At 37.2% G+C, this 19,415-nt stretch overlaps 1 protein-coding gene across 1 annotated transcript in view; it reads left to right on the forward strand.

Annotated features, from left to right (window-relative positions):
* YTHDF3 (YTH domain family, member 3) overlaps positions 1 to 18,333 on the forward strand; it is a 20,881-nt gene extending 2,548 nt beyond the window's left edge. Inside the window, exons 2-4 of the mRNA XM_010191768.1 lie at positions 2,898 to 2,983; positions 4,371 to 5,963; positions 17,361 to 18,333. Of these exons, the coding sequence (XP_010190070.1) occupies positions 4,389 to 5,963; positions 17,361 to 17,384 (1,599 nt within the window). The 5' untranslated portion in view covers positions 2,898 to 2,983; positions 4,371 to 4,388 and the 3' untranslated portion in view covers positions 17,385 to 18,333. The remainder of the gene's footprint in view (positions 1 to 2,897; positions 2,984 to 4,370; positions 5,964 to 17,360) is intronic.
* The last annotated feature ends 1,082 nt before the right edge of the window (positions 18,334 to 19,415 follow it).

Below are 19,415 nucleotides of genomic sequence, written 5' to 3' on the forward strand. Positions count from 1 at the left end.
CCTCCCCCTCCCCCCCCCCCCTTCATTTGTTTGTTCTGAACAGCCTATCACACTTGTGATAGGAAAGTGCTGACTTGGGTTTACATATATATGTGTTTGGGGTTTTTTTATTTGTAGTAGGCATAATGGTAAGCATTAGGTTTAAAACAAGAGTGAAATGTTCCTGTTTCTTTTAGTATTTATTCTGCATATTAATTAAAGTGTAACACTTTCTTCTTATGAAAATTTTTATTCTTACGCCTTTGGCAATCATTTGTGCATTTTGTAAGTGATTATTCAAAGGATAGTAGCAGTTGAAGGAATATAAGCTTAAAGTTCCCTTATTTGACAAGTTGTTTCTTCCCAATATCTAATTGCATTCTGTGTTTTCACAGTGTTTGCGGAAGTTTATGGTATTTTCAGGGTTGGGTTGATACAGATATTTTTAGTAACTGTAGATTAGTTTCAATTAGTATTCTTCATCACTGCCCTGTTCAGTTGGAACACTTAATGTGAGATTTTGGGAATGAGGCATGCATCTTAATCTGTTTGCTCTTGTTAAATGTGTGTGTGGGCTACATTCTTCATTATTAACACATTACATAAAGTTAGAATGAAAAGCCAAAGCAGCACACTTTCAGTGATGCTATTTCACTGGGAAATGTATATCTTTATTAGGAAAGACATCGGTATAAAATATTTTGTGTCACTGACTTAAGATCTCAATACAGAATAAATAAGAAACAAAATTCATTTAGAAGAGTATTCTTTGTTAGTTGTAATAGCAGAGCAAAAATAATTCTGGCTTAGGTGACCTTTAGATACCTCTGAAACAATAAACACAGCAGATGCATGTTTTATGAAGATTAGCTGTCAGTGTGAGGAGATTAATTTTGATAGGATTCTAGTCTTGACATGCAGCAGTTTATTCCTTTATTTGTGGTTGTGTGCTTTTAAGAAACTTGATGCCTCCATGTATGTTTTCCATTATAGCAGAATTGTATTTTAGAATTGTGTTCTCCATGCTATTTGGTTAAGACTAGGCAGTGGACAAATGATTTTGACGCTCATCCCGTGTGTGACTGGGCCAAATACAAAGAGGAATATAGTGTTCCAGCTCATTAGTGTGTTACCATTGTGGGTAAATTCAGGATGATTAATGACCTTAACTGAAAATATTTATGGGAAAAAAAACCTCTCAACAGCTAATGTTAATTTAAATTTGGCATTTAATTTAGAAATCTTGTTCTATCATGTTTTAAACCCCATTGTACTCACCATTATTAGTTGTATTTGGCTGTAGCTAGTATGCAAATACACCGTGCCACTCTGTAATAACTGAAGTGTCAAGTTTTCTGACTTTTTTAAAAACTTCAGGAAACTATTTAGAACATGAGTTACTTTTGTCCTGCCCAGATACTTGCTTTGAAAAAAAATCTTCTGTAGTTCTGTGTTACATTATTAAATTTCAACTCTTTTTACTGCTCTCTGAAATGAATATATTTTTTTCCCACAAATTTTGGTTATTTCTTGTGATTATATCCATTCCTTTGCCATTTTCCAACTAGTTTCCTCCCCTGAAGGCAGTGTGTTTTAGAGCTGTTAAAGTCAAATGTGAAAAAAAATGGAATTACTTGGTCCAGGTACCACTTGGTTTGCAATTTGAACTTTGGTGGCAAAAAACCCCCAACAACCAATAAAACAAAAAAACTCTTCCACTCTTAAACACTACCTCAAAGAAAGTTGAAGGTTTAGTTACATAATTGTATATACTCTTCAGAAACTTTTGCTAAAGGAAGATAAGTGCAGAGTCAGCTCCTAGCTCAGTGTCTCCAGCTGTCAGAAAATCTGCTGTTTTTTTAACTTCTGCTGTCATGGTATCTGAGTGCAGTCCAAAACTTGGATCTCAGATCACCCCAGAACTTAGTGGATTTTTGTTTGTTTTGGGGTGGTGTGTGGGTTGTTTTTTTTTTTTTGCAATGGAGGTTTTTTTGTTTTTACTGCACCTACTTGATAAATAACAAAAAACCTGTGTTTGAAAAAACAGTAATTTATTTTTGAGAAGAGGTCTTAATCTTTAAGTTGTATAATTGCAAATTGCTGTTTTAAGTCCCTGTTTTGCTTTGCACCATGGGAAGCAATGAAACTTAGTAGAAATTTGTGCAATTTGACTTTGTTTGAATAGTAACCTGGGGGAGGGTGGAGAGACACTTCAAATAATTTGGACAGCTGGAAAATCCCAGGTAGGTGTAATGCCCAGATAAAATTAAAGGTACTAGGAGGCCAAGAAAAGTGGGTAGGAATTGATTCTAGCATGTAGTGGCGTACATGTTGGGAAGGGTTTATAATCACCCTTGGGGACTTTAGCACTTGTTTCTATCTTGCTTTGTACCCTGTGAGCTTCAGAGATGTCACTAATGCACTACAGCATAATATTTACATAGTAAATACCGAACTAAGCAGCCGGGTAGTGGTACCCTTCATGGTTGTCTTGGTGGGTCTTGACTTTCCTCCTGGAAGGATAAAGCTGTGTGTTGCAACTTTTCCTGGCCCTATTGACTATGTCTGATCTGGTTTGTCTGCACATTTGCACTTGGTCTGGTACTTCTGGAAGCGCTGGATTTACTGCCTGTGCAAATAAGGTGCGCCTGTAGTTTTTCCTCTCTCTGTGGAACTCAGGAACAAATAGTAAGGAATAGGCTGCTCTGTTTGCTATCTTTCCAGACCTCTCCTGAGATCTGATTGGGGTCATCAATAGAACCACCTCTTTCCTTTAAATTTAACTAAGTGGAGCTTAATGATATGTTCAGTCTCAACAAAGCACAGGTAGAAGTATTTCAGTGTACAGAAGTATTATCTAGAGTAAAAGTGCATCATGTATCTTTCAGAGAGTATACCTAATACAGATTTACTTCTAGTTTCAGTGCAAAACGGTTCGATTCATCAAAAGGATGCAGTAAATGATGATGATTTTGAGCCATATCTAAGTAGTCAGACAAATCAGGTAAGTGAACATTGCTTACTATCTTCAAGTTAATTTTTGAGTTCAACTGACTTCCAGACTTAAGAAATATAATCCAAAAATTAATCGGCACTACTTACTTGCCTGAATATTCATTGATATAATTTTATATTGTATATTATGTTACCATAAGATATCTTAAACTCTTCTTAATTCTGGAAAAGGTTCAGTTAGAAAGCACACTCTGATGTCTCCCTTTGTGGTTGTGCTCTGACTTCAGAAAGATGAAGTTTAAAAGAGCTTGGGGCGGGGAGGGGGGGAAACACCAAACCCAAAATGCAAACCCCAAAGCAAAAGTCCGCACCTTCAATTTGCGATGAAATCATAATATATTGGATGCAGTTCAAAACAACAGCTTCTTTGGCTCTGAGAAAACATTACTGCTTGGACATGATTTCCTTTGAAGTTAGTAGAAATAGCTCACAGTTGATGACATAATAGATTGAATCTTAATATTACTACAGCTTGGCATAACTCTTCTGCTGGGAAGTTAATGACTTATTTTCAGAGCTGTGAATTGTCTCTGTAGTTGAAAGTTAATATTCATTAAGTCTGTAAGTTGTAGTGGTCTTGAGAGAGGGAGAAAGTGCAAATTATTAAAAGGCTTTGAGAATTTTGCTTGCCTTCTCATTTTTTCCAAATAACACAACATTAAGGAGGCATCATCTAGAGGATGATAATGTGCAGGTTTTTTTCCCCAAAACATCATCAGGAGTCACATGGGGCTAGTCCTTCACATGTCTTGGAGCTTTATTTTCTTAAGTAGTAAATGCTGTTGTTTCCCAGAAGTCTCAGGAGTGGAATTTGAATTTAGCTAGCGAACTTTGTTCTACTAGACCACAGATTGTACTTAATACCCATTCTCAATAGTGTGGAAATGTTATGGTTTGATTGTTCCTCCTGAAACAAACAGGCATCCTTTTCACTATAATATTCTGGCAGGTATCTCCAATTACAAGTGAGAAATTTGACAAAAAAACCCCTAAGAATACAAAAACTTTAAATCATAGTTGCAGCTATTTTTTTATATTTATGAAACTACAGTTGTGACTTGTTTTTAAAGTAGCTTGTTACTGTCTTGAAACTGTTCTCGTGAAGGCATTTTAAGCCTAGCTCAGTAACTGAGAGTAAAGATAATCTTTTACAAATAATGGGGCTCTTTAGTGCTTTGAAGAGATCTCTTGAAGAAAAAATGGCCGTGTCTAACAGATACATTGTTCATCTTTTTATGTTGCAGGGGAACGTTGGCAGTTACAAAGGCATTCATATAGTCCTTAAAAATGTTTTGGACTGTATTAGAGTTTGCTGGGGTTTTTTTGCCCTGTGTATAATTTTATGTATTGCTGATTTTTGTTTTATTTTCTTGCAGAGTAACAGCTATCCACCAATGTCAGACCCATACATGCCTAGTTATTATGCTCCATCCATTGGATTTCCGTACTCTTTAGGCGAAGCAGCATGGTCAACTGCAGGCGACCCTCCAATGCCATACTTGACAACTTATGGACAGATGAGTAATGGTGAACACCATTACATACCTGATGGTGTATTTAGTCAACCTGGGGCATTAGGAAATACCCCTCCATTTCTGGGGCAGCATGGATTTAATTTTTTTCCTGGGAATGCAGACTTCTCTACATGGGGGACGAGTGGATCTCAGGGACAATCAACGCAAAGCTCTGCTTACAGCAGCAGCTATGGCTATCCACCTAGTTCTCTTGGGAGAGCCATAGCAGATGGACAGGCTGGATTTGGCAGTGATACTCTGAGCAAGGTGCCTGGAATTAGCAGCATTGAGCAAGGCATGACTGGACTGAAAATTGGTGGAGATATGACAGCTGCTGTAACAAAAACTGTAGGTTCAGTTCTGAGCAGTACAGGTATGACAAGCATTGCAGCAAACAGCGTGCCCCCAGTTAGCAGTTCAGCACCTAAACCAACCTCTTGGGCTGCCATTGCAAGGAAGCCTGCTAAACCTCAGCCGAAACTCAAGCCTAAAGGTAATGTGGGCATTGGGGGCCCTGCTGTACCACCGCCACCTATAAAACACAACATGAATATTGGAACTTGGGATGACAAAGGGTCAGTGGTAAAAGCACCCCCAGCCCAACCAGTACTGCCTCCTCAGACTATAATCCAGCAGCCTCAGCCATTAATTCAACCGCCACCACTGGTGCAAAGCCAACTGCCTCAACAGCAGCCTCAGCCACAGCAACCACAACAGCAACAAGGACCTCAGCAGCAGGCCCAGCCTCACCAGTTGCAGCAGCAACAGCTGCAAAACCGCTGGGTAGCCCCTCGTAATAGGGGTGTGGGCTTCAGCCAGAACAACGGAGCTGGCAGTGAGAACTTTGGTTTAGGTGTTGTATCTGTCAGCTCCTCACCTTCTGGTGTGGAAGTGCACCCAGTGCTGGAGAAACTAAAGGCCATAAACAACTACAATCCCAAAGACTTCGATTGGAATCTGAAGAATGGACGTGTGTTTATAATCAAAAGTTATTCAGAGGACGATATTCATCGCTCCATTAAGTACTCTATCTGGTGTAGTACTGAACATGGTAATAAGCGCTTGGATGCTGCTTACCGGTCCCTGAATGGAAAAGGCCCACTCTATTTACTCTTCAGTGTGAATGGCAGTGGACACTTCTGTGGAGTGGCTGAGATGAAGTCTGTTGTGGACTACAATGCATATGCTGGTGTCTGGTCTCAGGATAAGTGGAAGGGGAAGTTTGATGTCAAATGGATCTTTGTCAAAGACGTTCCCAATAACCAACTGCGGCATATTCGCTTGGAAAACAATGACAACAAGCCGGTTACCAATTCGAGGGACACTCAAGAGGTACCCCTAGAAAAAGCCAAGCAAGTGCTTAAAATAATTGCTACTTTCAAGCATACCACCTCAATCTTTGATGACTTTGCACATTATGAGAAGCGTCAAGAGGAGGAGGAAGCCATGCGTAGGGTAAGGACTTAATGTTATTACAGTAGCTCTCCTGTTTTTTTCTGGTTTTGGAAATCTTGTTTTTCGTACAGTTGGAATTTGCGTGTGTGTGTTGAATCAGAAAGTAGTGCTTTTTACCCAAGATGTTTGTAGTTGATGTAACTGGCTCTTAATGAGAAGATTCAAGTCTTAAGATTACTATGTTAAACAAGCGTGTGTTTAACCCTGCTACTAACATAGACCTGCGTAAGTGGTCTTCTAAATTGAGTGTAGTATCTGTAACTGAAGCCATCTAGTTTAGACTTTTACCATGTCTGGATGTCACAAAAAGGACCTGAAATTACAGAAGGAGCTTACTTTATGTAACATAACATTTCAGTTCAATTCTGCTTTAACAAAATGTTCACAGCACAGTTACTGTGGAAAGCAGGTTTTGCCTCTCACTCAGTTTGTCTTTTTACAATTGTGAAACACAAGTGATATAGTGATAACAGTGCTGGACATTTCTGATGGGGCATTTTAGAAAAAAGTAATGTGTAGTTCATTGCTACAAAAAAAATATATCTATGACAAATCTCTAGAGAAACCTTTAATTTTTTAGGTCAGTATTTTGGAAGACCAGAGAAGGGAAAAAGGCATTTAATTCAAGCTGTTCTATAATACTTGTCTACTTATGTGTACTCTCCCTACTAATAACATTTATGTTCACCATTGGCCAAAATATTTACTTCTGCTGTATTGTTTTGTTTTCCAGGCTTGTTAATAACTGTAAATACATGATTTGTTTCACAGTTAGAAACATTTCAGTAACTATTGTAGCAGTTAAATTATGTGCAAGTATTCAGAGATGGGAGTTTGCGTCAGTGCACTTTAGTGAGAGTGCTCTCCATTCATCCTGTCACACCGCCTACTGAATAAAAACCCCAAAGTCTAGGGTTTATGCTAATTAGTGACCCTGTGGGGTGTGAAGTCTTGAATTTGTTCACTTCTTGAAGCTGTGACAATTTTGGCTGCCCAAGGATTTCACCTGCTTCACAGAGTCCTTCCTTCTCTTAAGTTTCCAGTAGTGCAGTGATTCCACCCCTCTTGTAGATACCTAATCCTTCAACACACATGTCACATCTCCTGTAGACCAGTGTTGTGCATACCCAAAGTATTTTGTAGTTTTATCGCACAGCTCTGCAATAGATTGTCACATTGGAAGATTTTTGTTGTTTGGAGGCAAGATGAATACCCTGGTTGGGCTTGTAATGCCCTCTGATTTTTTTTTTTTAAAGAAAACTGAATATGCCCTATATCAGTATTGCTACTTCCATGCCATCTTGGTGATCGGAGGAGAGGCTGTGTTCTTAACTAATATTCAGTGTAAGGGGAGAACTTCGACTTTTTCAGGCTTTACTGCAACTTCCCTGTGTTTTTGATAATGTTTTGGAAGGACCGATTATCATGTTTCTCTGTGGCCTTCATGTTTTTTGGTGTTTTAAGATATTTCACAAATAACTGGCTTGCTTCAGAAGTATCTACTTTTGTGAAAGAACAAAACAACAAAAAACTCCCAACTAATCAGAGAGTTATAATTCAGACATGCCCTAGCAACTTGGGAAGATAATGTGTTTTATTTGTGGTTTTGTTCCCTATGTAGTAGATGAAACCCACAATATGTAATGGAGAGGGGAACATAGATTATTGGTAGTGTTTGTATACTAAGCTCTAAATTTGAAGTAGTAAATTCAGCATTTAGTATGTCTAACTAGATGACTGATTATGCATATATGTGTAATAAAGTAACTTTACTGTTTCCTTTAATATCTTCAAGGACACATACAGTATTGGTATGACTGGAGTACTGAACTCTGCATTTCTCTGTTAACAGTGGCCTTTTCTGATACTATTGGGAGAAAACGTACTTGAGATATTTGCATAGTAGTCGTTGATTCTTCTACAGCATCATACAAATTGTTTTTGTGATGAATTATAAAAAATTACTTTAGAGCTGCATATCTAGTTGTGAGGTCTTATCTTTGTAGATGGATTTAACATATGCCTTAAGCAACTGAATGTGTACCTAAAATAGAGGAAGTCCAAATTAAACCAATGACAGCTACTGAGAAATCTCTATAATTCTTTTATGATTGAGGGTTAATTTTAAACCTCTTAAGTTTCTTCTTTTATCACACAGTGTACAACGAACCTGTCTTTACATTGTAAACATACAGTTGTTAACTGTTTTATAATTCAAGAGTAGTTTGGAAATGCAACAATTAAGTATTATAAGCTCTGGTTTCTGGTTGACTGAGTAATCCTTTATTACCTAATGCCAGGTAGGCTTTTATGGAGCTGTGTTTAAATTCCTGCACTTTCTCCTGCCAGTAGAACTATATAAGTTAAGTTCATGCCCATTTTCTCTGCCAGCTGTGGCAGTCACTTTGTTTCCAGTGTTTCTCATGAAAAATGTATATTGCTGTTAATAAAATATTAAATGCATCAAGCAGCAGTAGTCATTTACACATTCCTTAAAGTTCAGTTAATGTTTTGTTGTGCAATGATGGTAACAAACTTTGATACATAGTAAATAGCATATGATTTATTACTTTAATTTAATTTACTTTATAACTGTTCATCATTCTAGCTAACTTATTTTAAAATAATTGGTTGTAAAAGTTTAATCTTAACATTGCAGGGGGATCAATAATTAATTTCCAATATGACCTAGCAGTATGTTTTATTAAAATATGGCAGTATACTGATAGAAGTGCAATGAATAGTCTGTGGTCAACATGAAACTTAAGTAACTTTGCCATTTGATAAAGGTTACTTGCAAATGACTGTGAATAGCCTATTTAAGCATAAATATTAGACCATGGTGTGGATAAGGTATCTGCAATTGGGGTTGGAAACAAATTTGTGCAGTAATTATTCACATTATTCTTATGGTTCCGGTTCCAGTGTCGTATTTTAAACATAGAAGGGCTGTACTCTTCCATCAAAGGAGCAAAGAAATTGGCAGTGTTTTTAATGGGTTCTGTCACTACTGTATTGAAATAGTTTGAAGTTGCGTTAGTCCTTAGTTTGAACTGCTGCTTTGTGGTGTAAGCCTGCATGTTTATGTGCAGATTGTTTAAAATGTGTTTGATTCTTTCAACAGAAAGCAGTAGCAATGAGATCTACGAAAAATGGAACAGAAGTCTTAAAATATGCTGTTTAAGAGCACATAATTACATTAGGAAAAGTAAATGTAAAAAAAGTAAAAGTATTGAAAAAATGCATTGTTATACGTATGATCTTCAGTGTGCATCAAAATAAAATGTGGCTCTGATCGAAAACACAGTTGTTGGAAGATTGCAACTTCCTCACCCTCAGGTGGTAACTTGTTAACCTGCAATTCCTAGGATTTCTTTCAGTGCTTTTTAGTGCAGAATTCTACTTCTGTAGCATAAAATGGGAAAAAAGGTCATGATTCTCCGTAACTGTAGAATCCTTTGGGTGGTTTTCTTAGTGAGATAGTTCAGAAAAAGATTTAATCTTTATTCATGGGAGAAGGTAGAGGAATTCAGTATATATTTGTGTTTATCCAATTTGCATTTGGAAATCTTTACTTTTTGGGGAAGCTTTTAAGTGGCAGGTAAATAAGCATTTCAAATGTTAGCTTTCTCCTGTTGTACTACATATCTTATAATAGGAATGCTGATACAGCTAAAGCTTTCTGACTCTCGCAGGGAGTAATTTCAATTTTTTTTCCCCTTCATTCTGATACTAATGTAGCTTCCCTTTCTCTGACAATTGGGTCATAATCAGACTGTAGTGTTATGCAGTGTTACTCATCTCCACTCCAGGACATTTCTGACTTTTATGCTTGATTTGATGTTTCTTAAAAATATCTTGAAGGAAGGAGGGAAGTGAAAAAACATCCATTAAGAGTGAATTGTAGGCACTTCCTCTTACCCTCTCCCCTCCAGCCATCAGCTACTAGCTTATAATGTCAAAGTCAGATATAGATGCATCCATGGTCCTCATGCAAGTCAAGAAGAGGTAGTTGAACAGCGTTTTTAATGTAGCTAAATGATAGTTGTATTAGACAACTTCTTAAAGTTCGTGTATTTACATCTAAAAGAGGTTCAAATCAGTACATAAAGCAGATTATGTACTACCTTCTGAGAAACCTGTGCCTTTTGTGTATGCTTTTGAGGATGTTTTCAGGGCCATTATTATGCAATTTCCTGGAGCTTTGTTTATTTACAGTTTCATCTTTATAAATGAAAGTGATACTGCAGGTCTCATGTCTGTTGAAAGTGTGGTCAGAAAGTAGAAGCAGAAGACACATTTTTGCTCCCTTGATGGTGAGATGAATATGTACCCCTGGTCTTGGGACAAGAGGCGTATTTGGAGCTAGAATAATTTTAAACACTCTGATCTAGAATTTTCATCCCATGATAGTGTGCTTATTTATCATATCTTCATTTGCTTTTCCATCTTTAGTCTTTTGGAAACACACAAAACTGACCTACAAGTTCTGTTACAGACATGATTTTTAAATGTGCCTGTTTTCTGTGTGTTTGGTAGTCAATTACTGCTCTTCAGAGGTAGTTCAGAATGTATTAGAGGATGAGTACAGTATGGAGAGATACGGATGTTTAAATATGGTGTCATATAGAGTGACTATGGAAGAGTTTGAGTAGTGGTGTGGCCTGCCCTTCTCTAGCGAAGGAAAGAGATGCTGCAACAGAGACAGTGCAGTACTGGACTGTTGTTTGAAAGAGATAAAATTTAATTAAACTCATAGGCAGTCCTAGGTTATAATGACACTTGTATGGATCTTGTAACATTTTTCTTTTTGGTTTGAAATTCCTGCCTGCAAAATCAAGCCTACAGAGAGTCTTTTTTGTGGAGTGGATTTATATTACCTGACTCAGACTTGAAAGACCGATTTCCCCTGTAAAATAGGGACCCCTATTGGGAAAGCTAGGAATATCAACCAAATGGTTTACCTTAATGCTCAAGAGACCAGTCATTTTTTGAATCTAATTTTTCAGTCGTCTTAGGAAGCTACCTTCACATTCAAGATGAGTCTTCAAACTTGAATTGAGCTGGATCTGTGACAGCTCCACTTTTTCTAAACGTTATGTCTTTAAGTTGTGGTTTTTAAACCAAAGGAGTAATTCTAAATCTCTTCTTTCAGAGCAAAAGCAGAACCTTTATTATACATGAATAGCTGTTAAAATTATGCAGCAACCTTCTGCTTCCTGCTGCATCTCCTCAGATTGCACTGCTCTGCTAAGAACAAATTGACAAGAACACTGGTGCTTTTGCTGTGGTTTGCAGGGTAGAAATAGGCCTGCATGATGTAAGGAAGTCACAACCTATGTGACTCTCCACGCAGTACTTCAGCCTTGCAGCATTGATTTGTACTGCAGATGGGCTTGTTAGCAGAATCACGAGTGAAGATGGCTGGTCATGATTTAAATGGAAAAACGACACTTTAAAACCATGCAGATCTTGCATATCTAGTAAAGCTGTTTCTGTAGATTTAGTTTAATGAGGATTGTTTAAGTTTTGTATCAAAATTGATTTGCTTTAACTTTCACATTCATCTAGTTGAAATGATAGATTACAAGAATTTGTACCAGATGATGAGCTGTTGGAGCCCAGTTCTCTATGAGCACCTTCTCAGAGGTCTGGTAGTGTACTTAATATTGACAGGTAAAAATAATTACTGTTTTACTTCTGTAAGTCAGTTGTGAAAAAATAAATGTAAACTTCTGTATTCATTGCACTTTGATATAACATATAAGGAGAAACCAAGATAAAGTAAGTTCATGTTTCCTCATGGCAGACTGGAATTTGAGTTACAAATGTGCAAAGAGCGTAAGTGGTGAGGCTTAAAGCAAAATTGTCTGAGAAATTCTTCTGCAATGTATTTTGTAGGCCCTGCAGTGGATGTCATTTCCCTTCTGGGATTCCTATAGATGCCTTAGCAGAGCAATTAAGTGAGATCTTGTTTCTGTTGCCGGTGAGCATCTGAGAAAAATTAACAGAGATGTCAGAGTCCTCTTTCTGTGCTTTTTGCTGGGACAGTGATCATGAATGTAGTTTCCACAGAAGTAGTTCGAAGCTATCTGTTGTCAGTCTTCAATGTTGTATTGTGAGCATTGATAACAAAAGATAATGAGGATCTAGAAGCTTGAATTTTTTATTTTGTAATGAACTTGCTGAAATTGCTGTCTTGTAGCTAATTAAAATCCAATATTTCAATGTGCAACAATGTTCAGCACTGAAAGGAAGCACTTGCTTCTTGTAGTTAGAATTGCAATCCATCACTGAAAGTATCCGCCTGGGAAAACAAGACTGGAAGGGCTTTTCTGGTGCGTGGAGTTCAAGCTTGGTTTCTGCAGAACTTTTCCTTGTGTGTTATCATATAGTATTTTAAATGAAGTTAGGTTTCTTTCCCCACCTCTGCCTTCTGAATGTTTGTACCCTGTTATTTTGTGTGCTGTGGAGTTTCAGATGTGGATTAAGTTCTTACTGCTTTTATCGTTACCATAATAGAATAATAAGGTCTGTCCATGTTCCGTGACAATGCATGCGTCTGCTCAAATTTAAACTGACTTACCTTTTTACTGAAATTCATTCACATTTTTACTATTGCTAAATATGTTTCAGAGACTGAAATAAGTAAAATGCCATCAAAACTAATAGGAAGAATAAATAAATTAGAAGTTTAGGTCTTGTGGCTTTTCAGACTTTCTTAATATTTATATGTTTGAAAGCCTTATTTACTGTCTAGTGTTCAAATGATCTGCAGCAGCAGGGTCTCAGATAAGTGTTAATTCATAAGGCTTGCTGGGAGAAGGAACTGCTCTAGAGCTGTAAAACCTTCACTGACTTTGATTTTTTTTCTTTTTAATTTGCGCCTTGCAGTTTTCATTTTGGGATAGAGAATAGAAGAAAATGAGCCTTTAGGGAGGGGATGGCATCTGCACAGGAAATATTTCTAAGTCCATGTAAGGCTTCTGGAGATCCTTCTTATCTGATCCTTCCTTCCCATCTTCCCAGAATTCCTAGAAGTGCTTCTCAGAAAAAGATATTAAAATATTTTATCTGGTTTTGAGGTAATCTATGTCTTCAGGAGATTTACCCTCTCTAGTTTGGAATTCAAGAGCGACAAGTTAAAAAGGACCTTTATTTTACACAATGTTAAAGTTTTAGTAATGTAGTTTGTTAGCGGCCAATGAGATCCGTGTCATAAATGGAGCAAACTATTTCTAGCATTTCTCAGTTTTCTCAGTAATCTGTTTTTCATTGTGGTTCTCAAGCGCTAAGGTCAATGCTTATGCTGTAATGGTACACTGGGGTGCAATAAACTGCCGATTGTGGCTGATGCCATTTAGTAAATGAGATTTCGTGGGCTTTGCTGTGTCTTCTCCTCACCACCTCTATAGCTGTTGGCTCTGCCTCTGCCAGGTGTTTCTGCCCACGCAGTGGAGTTGGCAGAGGAGATGAGTGCCCATGCCTCACTTTGCAGACTGCAGTCTGACATGTTAGCTTACATTGCAGATGAACACGGCTTTTAAGCTGAAGATTAAATCGCAGTTTGCAGTGAAGCAGCTGAGATGTGCTGCGTGTTCCCCTCTGCAGATGCTGTGAGAATGCTGCCTCTTGAGGGGGCGAAGCAGACAGCTTCAGGTGTGAACATTGTCAGCATTGCAGTAACTGATGCAAAAGTTTGGCAGAATTCTAGGGTTTATTTTTGCAAGTATAGCTGATTGTGCTGGAGGTGAACAAGTGTGGGAACTATCTGCAATTTGCCTGTGCACATTTGCAATCTTGGATAGCTTTCAAAATGGACACCTTGAAATGCTTGCACTTGCAACTGCTATAAAAAGCAGAAGTCCTGCTTTCAGGTTTACCTTCCCTCACCTTGAGCTTCAGTTTGTGGGATCTTGGGGGGGGGAGGAATACAGCTGAGGACTGTAATAGCTGCTTATTGTTAGGCTACCCTTTACATTTTTACTACTAAAAGTGAGGCTTTTTCATTTCCCTTTTTGATAGAAAATTTCAGGAGTCAGTCTTGTGTGCATCTCAGTATTTTTTTTTTTCAAGTCGAATCAGGAAACATTTTGTGTTGCTTTGAATTTTGAAATTTTGTTAGCATAGAGTTTTCATTAAAACCAAGGATGAAGTACATTGCAGCCACTTTTCAGCGTGGGATCATTCGATTAATGCTCTGAATTCAGAGGACTGAAATTTGAAAGTCGGCCTTGCAGTTCAGGTTAATTCCGTATTTTTACTGGCACTAAATTGATGCATATTTCTGAGGCCCAAGCATTTTTAGGTTCATCTTCACTTGGTGTGTCATTTGCATGTATGAAATGTGCTCACTGTGTGGTCTGTAGCTGGCAGGTACCTTTAGGTAGCTGATAATCCCCACGTTGTTCTAATTTGAATGATACTTAATTTCCCTGTCCTGCTCATAAACTCCCCCAAAAGCCAGAAAATCTCACCATGGTGAGTTTTGAAATAAGCAGCTTTTTATCCAGGAACATTGCAAGGAATTGTGGCAAAGGTTTTGCTCATCTGAATGTAAGAAATTAGAGATGTGTGGTGAAAGGGAAATGCAGTGGAATCCAGTCAGTACACTGGAAACTTCCTCTACTCTGTCAGTGGAAACCTGCTGGGGATTAAGCATTCTGCTAGTTTGGCTATAATCACTGTTGTTTATACAAAAACAATTAAACAAAAACCACCCCCTAAAAACAGAAAATGAATACTTTTTGAGACAGGAAAGGGCAGTGCTAGTGAGTGTGCACTGACTTAGAGCTGTGGGGTGTTTAGTTTGCTTTTGAGTATAATACCACTACCTGCATTTTGAATAGATCGGGTTTTCTATCAGGCCGTTTTGCTGTACAGAGCGCCACATACTACTAATATCTGAAGAAAGTACTGTTCACTTGCATTGAAAATTGTCAGGTTTGTATGTTTGCTTTAAGTGTTTAAAAATAAATGTAGTATTATACAACTTTGAGACTACAGGAAAGATGTACTGGTGGTGGTTTGAAGCCTCTGTAGAATTCAAAATGGACTTGAAATTTCTAACACTTCCTTTATTTCATCCACTGGAAGTAGGTGGTCAGGATATAATTCCTTTTCTTCTTTGAGTTCTTATGAACTTAAATGCATTTTGAGTTTATGAGCTACACAAAGCACAAGGTAGGTTAATTTACTGTGCAGCAGTTTGCAATGCAGTGAGAGGCTTTCTAGACGGCTTGACTCAGTGCTTACATATGTAATACTCACAAATGGGCAAGAACAGGTTATTTTATTTGTAGGTAGTATTTCACATTGTTAAAATATTTCATTGTTTAATTTAGCTTCATTGGCTACTATTTAATAGAATCATAGAGTGTATTGGGTTGGAAGGGACCTTTGAAGATCATCTGGTCCAACCCCCATGCTGTAAGCAAGGACACTGTTATCAGATCAGGTTGCTCAGAGCCCCATCAAGCCTGACTTTGAATGTCTCCAGGAATGAGGCCTCCGTCACCTCTCTGGGCAACCTGTTCCTACCACAGTAGTGTTTTTCAGCACGTTGCAGTCCTTTTAGTTGAAGTCTGCTAATAGAGGAATAATCCGAGATGTGCATGAACAGGCTATTTTTGAATGCCTTACATGCATAGTGAGGCATGAAGACAGCGATCATCTGTTTTCAGCCTAGACATGCACTGTTAACATATCAGCTTGTATTAATGGCTGATTCTATCAACCTCACACTTTAAAACCAGTGCCTTACTGTGCAAATATTAGCTGTGTCTCTTTGAACTAAGAAAAAATTATTTCTAGCAGAATAGTGCAAGTATTTCTCACTATAAACATACTGAAGTTCTGCCCTAGAGAATGTGCGATCTTAGCTTAGAGCTGCTGGGAATCATGACCAAGAGGTCTGTATGGGCTTTACTGCTTTGGTGTTCATCTTGAAGCAACTTGGAGGTCTGTCGTGGACAAAACTGCACTCTAATAACTAGTATAAATGTTATGGATTCTCTTCTTTCATTGTCCCTTTGGCAGAATTGGGTTCATCTGCTAACTTGCACTTTTCCTAATTAGTTTCTAGTATCCTAAAGTTTCAGCATGGTATCAGAGTGGTTTTGAAATCATTGTTCAAATGCCTGCTGGTTTATTTTGGTTTTCCCTGCTATGTTTATGTTCCACTTATAACATGCTTGCAATGCAATAATAATAAAAACACTGAAAATGAGGTTTTGTGTTCTCTTTTAAATGAGGAAGGGAACCTACCTCTCTTCTATGAAGGTATTTTAAAACATTTATATAATGTGCCAAGTTGTGCGTATTAAGAAAGGAAATGCTTTTGGACGATAAAGTCTTAGTTTTTTAGAGTGAAACTACAGTGTCTTTTTACAGTCTAGAAGATATGTAATGAGGGCAGTGAGATACAGTTTATTGTTCTGTTTTTATTTTTTCCTAGAGGTAGTCATAATGCCAGAGTGTATGCTTTTCTTTAACAAAGTAGAAAAAATGGAGGGTGATGATAAGGCACTGAAAATGTTATTTACTCTGTTAGACTTTTTATACAGAGGAAGAATTTGTTAGTCCCTGATACAGATACAGTGCAATTAGTATTTTAGTCCTTAACTATACAAAGTGATTTATCATTGTTTTATGCAGATGACATTACACACTTTGTTCCTTTACACCAAATGCACCATCTCACTATGATGCAAGGGCTTTTTAGTGAATATGGTCTTGACTGCAGCTCAGGCTTGAGTAGTCCTGCCATTCCTACCTCACTCCTTTTGCATTTTGTTATTAAAAGTAATTTCTAAAAAAAATGTGGATGGCATTTTTTTAGAAATTTCTTGCCAGTTGAGCAGCGTGTTTGTATGGAGGAGGAAGTACTGGGCCAACTTGTTCCTCATTATAGTGACCTTTGAATGAGATACCTGGGAATATGATCTTTACTTTTTCAGGGCTATAATGGCTGAAAAGTAGAATACTTTTAAATATTCATGTAGAACATTTTTTAACAAGTTAAGTAGAAGATTTAGGGTACCTCTTGCCTTGTTTGTAGATCCTTAGGTCTCCTTACTCAGTGCACCTTGTGCAGCATATTTTATCGGAAGTGATTTAAAAGTAACACTGTAAAACCCTTTCTTTTTGACAGTTGTTTTTTTGGAACATATTTGCCTTTTAGTTTGATGTATACTTCTGTGTTTCTTTTTAAGAAGTTGACTTGAACTAGATATTTCATGTTTCTAGAAAAGCAAACAAACGAACAGCTTTTTCCTTGAAAGCTGTTGCCTGATTTAGAGAAATTGCAAGCAATGCAACTGCTCTACTGAGAGGAAAGCATGTTGAACTGTGTGTATTAACGTGATTTTCCTTTTTGTTTTTGTCTCTTTTTTTCAGGAGAGAAATAGAAACAAACAATAACTATACGGAGATGTCCTGCTAGAATTACAACACTAATGATGTAGACTCTGGAAATGCCTAATATGTCTAAGAAGACGTTATAAAAGCTTTTTTCTGCTTAAGGTGACATCTTTGAACACTTTAACACAAAATTGACTCTTCTTGTAATGGTTCTCATCAGTGCATCTGCCCTTATACTCTCTCACCAAACACACTTGAGAACTGTACCTTCGTCAAGCACTTTCTGTCCTGAAGCTTTTACCAGTATCTGCTGTCTTTTGTATTTATGCATCCTAGCTAAGGCACAGGAGACCGAACGAATGCAAGGATTCATTAACTCTTTGAATTTGTTAAATACTAACATTTAACCATTAGAAGTGGTTCAATGATGTGAGATTCACATTGCTTCAACTTAATTTTTTCTTTGTTGTAGTTTTTTTAATTGTCAGTTTTTAGCTATTCGACAGATTACAAGCGAATCATGCCATATTTAGTCCTGGAGTAAAACTCAAGTCTAAATGTTCATGTGAAAATTATTGTAGTAATCTTTTAATATGGCAAAGCAACTTTAAGCTGCAGTTTAGCCAAATGAAACGTAACATAAAATTATATTAGAATGACATTTCCCTTGTTTCAAACTGTTTGGTGTAAGAGAATATTGATATGCAGCTTGGTGGACACCACCAGTTAATGCACATTTCTTTTTTTTTTTCTGTAACATGTATACTGAAAAAAGTGCATTTGTCTGAGGAACTGTTTGTTTGCTACCACTCAATGAATCTCAGTTTTGAGTAAATGTACCTCAGTCTAAATCAGACTTTTTATGACCTTTATAACTACATTTAAAATAATCTTTAATTCCTATTTCTGGGTGTTTGCAAGCCTGACAGATTGCTATCATGAAAGTGAAAATTTACTCCTCTAGGTGATTCACTAGCTAAATAAACATAATTCTTGTTTAGCAAGCATATACTCTGTTTCTCAAAGTTATTTTTTGTTTCATTGTCCCAACATCCAAGTGTTTTTCCCCTATTTGAAAATATTTTGAGAAAAATACTTTGATCCATGGAGATGACATTCATAGCCATGTTAACATGATTTTTATTGGAACCATGCAACAGGAATTTTAGAATACATACTAAACTGGGTAATTCTATACTAGTTTTTAACTTCTAAAAGTTATATCTTTTGTTTCAATTTTTGTAGCAACACATTCTATCTGCTGGAAGACAATATTAAAAAAAATGTGAAGCGGGTGTATTGGCTGTACAAAATACTGAACAGCCTGTTCCAAACTACAAGGATAGCTTTCTCTTTTTAGAACAGCAGTGTAGAAGTCAGATATGTTATAGCTTAAAATAGCAATACCACATATTATTTGAACATGTTTTGTGTCTTACTGTCCAACACAGATGTTTATGTTGTGTCTTGAGTCCTTCATTTACAGATTCTGGCAATCAAAGTTCTGGAGCTTAAGTGGCAAAGGTTTGTTTTGAATACAGACTTCTTTGCTATATTTTGTTTTCTCTCTTCTTAAGCCCTTTGCACTCTACTAACCTTGCAACCACAGTAGGTTCAGTACACACTTCTTGCTTATTATTTAAAATATTGTTTGAGACTGCAGAGTAGCAGATGTGAATCTTAATTTTTGCTGCCAATTTTCTGGAAGCTCAAAAGGAAAGCCACTTATATTTTGGAGACAAGAAGCAATCTCACTTAAATGCAGATGTGTAATAAATAGTAAGTGGGGTAAGAGAGGGATAAGCCAAGTGGATATTGCAGAGGAGCATAGGAGATAAATGTTTCAGGCCCAAACTCTGTGACATTTGGCTTGAGCCCAAAAATTGCTGCTTCCATGCATTTGTTTCTTGCTAACAGGTTTTATAGCTATTTGTTTCCTTCTGTAGACTGATTTATGGATTATTGCCTGTTATTCCAACTGCCATTGATCAGTCGAAGTGGCAAAGGTCAGTGTTGTGAGTCCAAAGAATGTGTTCCTTCTGATGATCCTTCAAAGGATCAACGTGTTTCTGCTGCTTTGTTACAAAAATA

The sequence above is a fragment of the Mesitornis unicolor genome, unplaced genomic scaffold, assembly GCF_000695765.1.
Source record: "Mesitornis unicolor isolate BGI_N332 unplaced genomic scaffold, ASM69576v1 scaffold8609, whole genome shotgun sequence".
In the NCBI taxonomy this organism is placed as follows: Eukaryota; Metazoa; Chordata; class Aves; order Mesitornithiformes; family Mesitornithidae; genus Mesitornis; species Mesitornis unicolor.